This window comes from Lipotes vexillifer, unplaced genomic scaffold (genome assembly GCF_000442215.2).
Source record: "Lipotes vexillifer unplaced genomic scaffold, Lipotes_vexillifer_v1.1 scaffold216, whole genome shotgun sequence".
NCBI classification, from domain to species: domain Eukaryota; kingdom Metazoa; phylum Chordata; class Mammalia; order Artiodactyla; family Lipotidae; genus Lipotes; species Lipotes vexillifer.
Genome location: NW_006779100.1, coordinates 3,624,878 through 3,632,179, shown reverse-complemented (window position 1 = coordinate 3,632,179; position 7,302 = coordinate 3,624,878). Strand labels below are relative to the sequence as shown.

The following is a 7,302-nucleotide window of genomic DNA, read 5'->3' as shown; positions in this document are numbered from 1 at the left end:
TCTGTGCTTGAAAAGTAGTGCCTCCGAAGGGGTGGAAGGTGCATGAAGAACTTACTATTAGCAAGCAAGAAGAGGCAGCTAAAAGGAGAAAGCCCCTTGCCAATACCAAATCCTTCTCTCCCAGTGGCCATTTCCTGTTGATTTTATAGTTTAGGAGAACCTTAGATGCTTTAGCAGTAATTCCTTTCTTGGATGTTTTGGTCCTTAGCAAAATTTATAATTATTATTATCAATGGAGTAAAAAGGGTAAGAGGATCAATGGCACCACTAAGAAATATGTATGGAGTACACATGAAGATTATGTGACTTATTGGTTCTTTTTATCTTTGCAGAGGAATCACCACCAGTGTTTTTAGTTTCCATGGTTCATTTCTCTCTGCATCACCTATCTTTCATTGCATCATGACACAAACTCACAGAAACACTAACTGGCTCCTTCCCCAGCACTATTTTACTGCACTGCCAACTTATGGTTCCACATTTTACTTAACTTTCTTTCCACCCACTCAAGTGCTCAGAGGGGATTAAAATAGAAAAGATTGCATCTAATGACCACCTTCTCATAAATATCAACCCAGAGTACTCATTGTTAAGAAACACATGCATTCTTGCCTTAACTGAGGACTAAAATAATGAAACAAAATAACAGAACCTTAAGTGCCCTGATGGAAATGTACAGTATGAATTATATTCATCAATCTATACACACATATAGACACTCATATGTATATACAATATATACATACAAATGATAATAACTATACCAAAAATGTGCATATTTAACACAGTTTTTAAAAGCCAGTAGATTATGGTATAATACAATTTATTTCCACTAGTGAATGGCACAAATGGAGAAATGCAAAGGAGGTGTTTCAAGTACAATAAAGTCATTTTTCACAGGTGAAAATAAACAGTATTATTCCAGTGTCCAACACAATGTATTCTATAAAAGTTTAAAATGCCATTTAGTTAAAGAAGTAGAAAGCTACTAAAGTCTGCCTTATGGTCTGAAAAAGACACTCATAGCGTTTTCAATTTTTGAAAAGGGGGTGAGGAAAAATAGGTGAGAGTGGGAGAGAGTCAAGGACAGTTTCTTTAGTGTACTGAATGGTGTTTACCTGATGTCTAGGCAGCTGAAATCATAATGACTATGCTAAAAAGTTCAACTTACCAATAAATCCTTGGCCTAGAGTACCAAGCATATCATATCTGTGGGTGTGGCTTCAAATGCAGGACTATTCATCTCTAGGCACAGAAATGACTAAAAAGAATGGCAGCTCTGAATAAAACTAACAAAAACATATTTTCCAACTAACTTTATCTATATAATGAAAATACTTTGATACTTTAATTTGGGGTTAGAGCTGACTTTAATAAGGGGAAAAATATGTGCAAAAGGAAGGGAACCCCATTAGGAACAATATATTTCAAGGTATGAGGTTTTCCATTTTTCTAATGCTAACTTAAAAAAGGGAGAGACAGTGAACACAAGAAACTTTTACTGCCAAGCTCTGGATACCAGACATAGCATTTACGACTTTCTGATATGCTGGACAAATATCCCATACTTTTTATTTTTTTAAACACATATATATCAAGTGAACACCAACAATGGGGAAGAGGTAGTAGTAATTTGATCAAATGTTGACGTCTGTACACTGATTCAGAAAGTGCCTGCTTCTTTCTTCAGAATTTCTCAAAACCTTTCAAATTTTCCTGCTACAAGCTTTACTCTTTGATAATTCCTACCATGTATGATATTCCTCAGAAGTTAGATCTTGCAAACACACACAAATCAATTAAGTTGAACCATTTTTGCAAACTATATATATTTTAATTAAAATGAACTTAATGGAATAATCCAGGTATAGTCATGACCTACATGTAAAACTGGTTGCCACACAATTAAATCAGATACAAAGACCTACTGGATAGACATTTGGAGTCAGTATTCAATCACAATTTTACAAGTACATATGATCTGCATGAACTCAATAACTCAATTTAACTAATTTAAGTCCACAAGTGGACTTTAACATGTATTATTGGTAGTATTTTTTATTTTAAAGAGTTTTGTATGTAAAACTGAGCTGCACTCCTATTCCACGACTCCAGTAGTACAGAGGGGCCAGATCTAATAAGAATTTTTTTTAAAGGTATCAAATTCATTATATTTTTGGACATTAATTTTAAAGCTCCCTCCTATCATTTTCCTCCAAATAGGTAAATATCTCAATTTGTTTGAAATACTGTATAATAGGTGAATGCAAAATGATAGAAAATTAAAAGCTCCTTTCATTAGATAGACAAGAAGTACATATCACGTTCACCTAAAAACTGGTGATCTCAAGCATGGCCAAGAGGACAATGTACTGGAGTGCTACCTGAAACACTGCCTAAAACTGCGTGTGAATTCTACTGTGAACTTGGTTTTTAAAAGATTTACATTAAAATATTAATTTTTCTTCTAGTTACCCTTAAATGAATGCCAGAAACTCCTAAAGGGGAGGATTCATGGAGATTAGACTGACATACCTGGGGAAGACTTAAATTTTGTTGAGAAAGACAATATTTCAACAATTATAGATTACTGTTTGGTCATTAGCCTGGTCTAGGTGAACAGTATCATTGAGAGGGACTCAGAAAATTCTACCTTGGAGTCCTCTGACTATTACAAAAAGCAGGATCCAGAGTCAGCAGCAAGGGTTCTTCAAGACAAGGGAGGGGTCAAGACAACTTGTAAGAAACTCTGATTTATCACTGAAAAGAAAGTTTTTTTCCTTCAAGTCATACTCACAGCTTCCTACCCACCTTCAACTCAATTTCCACACTAGCAGTGGAATACCAAGTAACATCTAACTTTCAGCATTGGGTTGATCCTTCATTGCAAAACAAAACAGAACAGAACAAAACAAAACAAAAAACAAAACACGCCCCTCTGTGGGAAAAAGAAACGTTAGCGTTTGTCAAGAGATTCCCTGACCACTATAACTTACTTTTTTTAAAAAAATTTGCCAAACTTGCTAGTTCCTTTTCAGTAGTACTTTAGCACTGAGGCTAGAGACTTCTGGAAGTGGTGTTTCCTGTTGTGTGATGTTAACATGATGCCAAATGGTCACTAAGTCTCAAGGAACTAGAAGTTTGTAAAGTACTGCAGCAACAAAAACAGCAATTAAGAAAAAAAGAAAAAAAAAGAGGACCTGCACATGCAGCAAAATCTACAGTGGTGATGAGGATTAGTCAGCAGCTGGTAAAGTCATTGGCTCAGTGACTCCTGGTTCACTATGGCAACTAAGCATTTAAATAATTGGCTATTCTACTTGTAAACAGGAAATCCCATAAGCCAAAAGGGGTAATCAAATTATGTCTATGTAGTGTGGTGAGAATTCCAATAGATGGCAGTTTGCAAATATGGCATCATTCAAAACTCTCTGGCATTTGATTTGTATTGGCTATATGTTCTTTGTTTCTGTACAAAGTAAAAGTACTGTTTGGGGTCTTGGGAGTTATAGAGCTTAGCTAGGATAAGATATCACAGTATAAGCAACAAAACGTCAGGATACAGAGGCTTCATCTCCTCACTATGCTGCTGAACATACCCACCATATGAACTTTCAGGGGTCTCTCTCACCCTTCTGGTCTTCCCCTTTAAAGGCTCACAGGTTCATTGATGCAATTCCCACACAACTTGTGATCTCCTTACACCTCCATCTCACCATGCCACAAAAAAGGCACAATTGAATGGACAAAAAAAAAAAAAAAAAAAAAAATCACTGACAAATCTATGCAGCATTCAGAAAAAGAACTAAATTGTTTTCTACTCTTTGAAAAAGTCAATGGAACCCTTTAGTGTTCATGGATTTCCACATTCTTTTTCACTCCAAATGAGGCTGAGAAGTCAGACCAATTTAATAAAGAAAATACATTGGTGAGGGGACACAGATGTGTTTCCATAATAACTTGTTTCAGCATATGCTGCCTGCTGTGAGTAGCTTATAAGAATCTGGGGTATGGAGAAAGGCTTTAGATTTTTTCACGACCTTCTTAGGATATAATTGCCCCAAAGTGATGACTCAAGACACGTTCCTGCATTCTATTTTTGCAGTGTTCAGAAAATACCCCCTAACTAGCCAATTTCTTGTAACCACATGCTTGAGATATGTGTGTGTGTGTGTGTGTGTGTGTGTATGTATATGTATACACACATACATATCTATTCCCCTTTTCAAAATTTCTCCGAAAGTTAAAAAACAAAAACAAAAAAACAAAACCCGGCAGCCAAATACTATGACATCTCAATTAGTAAACACAAAACAGAACGCTTTACAAAAATGAATAAAATATACCATATGCACTCAGCTTCCACACTGTAGTACCCAAGTGAGGAGGCTGCTGTGACGATGTCTGTAGGCAGTTTCTTTTGGCAGACAGCTCCAGCGGAATTGCCACTCTCAATTATTAAGTTATGTATAAGACATGTGTGACCCATTGGATATTTGTGAAGTGACACTCGTGCTTCTGCTCATGCCCTGCTCCGTCCGTCCCCCAGAAGCTGTCCGCCTTAGAGCCTGAGGGCTATTGCGGACTCCCATACTGCTACCTCGAGGTACCCCTTGCATTGGCCCTGAGGGGTGACCCCATGGCTGGGGTCCACCTTGCATTGGATGGCCCCAAGCCTGTGGTGGGCCACCCATGGGATGACCCCAGTGAGGTCCTGGACCCCCAGTAGGATTGTGAGACCAACCAGAAGCTCCTGGGTAGCTGTGGCTGAATGCCTCAGGGGAGAGATTAGAAAGGACCATGTTACTAAAACCTAGTCTCATGCTTTCAGAGTCAAAGGCTTCAATTTCTCTGGCTTGACGTTCCAGCAGGCTTCGTATTCGTTCTGTGCGTTCATTCTGCAAAGCCAACATTTCTTCTTCAATCTGATGGGGGTTAGGAGGAGAGAAGCAAAAAGAAAGCTGATTTATTTTTTAAAATCTACAAACTAAGGAAGTGATAATTACTCAGCCTTGAAGTGAATCATAAAAAAGCTCCCTCTGGCTATTTTATGGCTGTACATTCAAAAATCAAAGAGATGTACTGTAGAAATAATCCATAATTTATATTTCTAAAATGTGTAAAATCAAGTTCTTAAAAGCAAAGGCAATAACCTCTACTGAAATAATAAATCAAGGCAATCATCATCAATGGCTACTAAATCATTAGGTAAAACACTGAATAAAAAAAAAAGTGGGTGAAGGGAAACTAGCTTCATCAGACACAGCAAAATCTCACTCTAATAAAATAAATGTGGGGGACTTCCCTGGTGGTGCAGTGGTTAAGAATCCACCTGCCAATGCGGGGGACATGGGTTTCATCCGTGGTCCGGGAAGATCCCACATGCCACAGAGCAACTAAGCCTGTGTACAACAGCTGAGCCTGCACTCTATAGAGTCCCAAAGCCACAACTACTGAGCCCACATGCCACAACTACTGAAGCCCGTGCGCCTAGAGCCCGTCCTCCGAAACAAGAGAAGCCACCGTAATGAGAAGCCCACGCACCAGAACAAAGAGTAGCCCCCGCTCGCCGCAACTAGAGAAAGCCTGCGCACAGCAATAAAGACCCAACGCAGCCAAAACTAAATAAATAATTAAATAAATAAGATTAAAAAATAAAATAAATGTGGTATTGGTGTAGGGACAGACTATTAGTGAAACAGAAATAAAGATCTCAATTTGTAGGTTTTTAAAGCAGGACAAAAGCATTAATTAATTAATTAATTCAATGAGGGAAAAGACGGATTCATAAACAAATGACACAGGCACAATTGGCCAACCATCTGTAAGGAAATAAAAATGGCACCCCATCTTATACCACATTCCAGATAGACCAAAGCCTTAAGTGAAAAGCAAACAAACAAAAACTAAAATTTTCATTAAAAAGTTAGTTTCTAGGGCTTCCCTGGGGGCGCAGTGGTTGAGAGTCCACCTGCCGATGCAGGGGACATGGGTTCATGCCCCAGTCCGGGAAGATCCCACATGCTGCGGAGCGGCTGGGCCCGTGAGCCATGGCCGCTGAGCCTGCGCGTCCGGAGCCTATGCTCCGCGACGGGAGAATCCACAACAGTGAGAGGCCCGCGCACGGTGCAAAAAAAAAAGGTTAGTTTCTATATACCTAGAAATTAGTGGTTGGGTAGCCATCATCATCAGTTCTGGAAAACTGGAAGGTATTACAAATAAATGTAGTTGACTATACATATATTTTTTTAAATGTAAAATAATTCATAATAAGGTCAAGAGAATGAAAAAAAAGTTGATGGAGAAATTTTTTATGACTGATCAAATTGATAATTTGCCTAAACCCACTGATCAATATTAATGTCACTTAAAAGGGGGACAGCTAGATATTATGTATCTTTTGATGTGATGCAAAAGGAAGTACACAGTAACCCTCATGAAAATTCCTTGCAAAAATTAAAAACTGAATCTAAATATAATCATGTCTCTGGATCTCATTACCAGTTTATATAGGAAATATGAAGTAAAAAAGAGAATACATTAAATGACACCATGAGGACGCAACCAGCCAAATCCAGATTTTGAGAATTCCTACAGAACAAATGATCCAATCCAAATGGGGGGGAAAAAAAGTGTAGGGGAAAGGGCCCTATTATAGACTAATTAACTTAAAAGACAATTAACCAAAGCAATGTCTGGACCTTGTTTGGGCCCCAATCCAAATAAGCCAACTTAAAGAAGACATTTCTGAGATAAAAGGAGAAATTTAGGCATGGACTGAGTATGAGGTAATATTTAAATTTTATTATCAATTTTGTTAAATATTATGATGGACTTATGATTATATTAAAGTAAAAAAGTCCTTATCTACATTTAGGAGTGAAATGATGCTACGCTAGAATTTGCTTTAAAATATCCCAGACAGGAGGCAGAGGCAAGGCGCTGAAGGAAAGATGGAAGACTACCAGGCTACCAAGGAGACTGCTTTTGTTGTTGATGAAGTGAGCAACATTGTAAAAGAGGCCATAGAAAGAGCCATTGGTGGCAATGCCTATCAGCATAGCAAAGTGGATCAGTGGACCACAAACGTAGTGGAGCAAACCCTAAGCCAACTCACCAAGCTGGGAAAACCATTTAAATACATTGTGACCCGTGTAATCATGGAGAAGAACAGGGCGGGATTACACACGGCAAGTTCCTGCTTCTGGGACAGCTCTACTGATGGGAGCTGCACTGTGCGATGGGAGGACAAGACCATGTACTACATTGTCAGCGCCTTCGGGCGGTCCCCTTTTTTTTTTT

At 38.4% G+C, this 7,302-nt stretch overlaps 1 protein-coding gene and 1 pseudogene across 3 annotated transcripts in view; one reads left to right on the top strand and one right to left on the bottom strand.

Annotated features, from left to right (window-relative positions):
- Positions 1-4,270: 4,270 nt before the first annotated feature.
- TAOK1 (TAO kinase 1) overlaps positions 4,271-7,302 on the bottom strand; it is an 82,353-nt gene continuing 79,321 nt past the window's right edge. The window contains exon 19 of one of the 2 annotated variants that reach the window (XM_007452440.1): positions 4,271-4,925. In XM_007452440.1, coding sequence (XP_007452502.1) covers positions 4,464-4,925 — 462 coding nt within the window. In that variant the 3' untranslated portion in view covers positions 4,271-4,463. The remainder of the gene's footprint in view (positions 4,926-7,302) is intronic. The other variant, XM_007452441.1, reaches the window with a different exon arrangement.
- LOC103090823 (dynein light chain Tctex-type 1 pseudogene) overlaps positions 6,931-7,302 on the top strand; it is a 5,480-nt pseudogene continuing 5,108 nt past the window's right edge. The window contains exon 1 of the transcript XR_014368619.1: positions 6,931-7,285. The product of XR_014368619.1 is annotated as a dynein light chain Tctex-type 1 pseudogene (transcript). The remainder of the gene's footprint in view (positions 7,286-7,302) is intronic.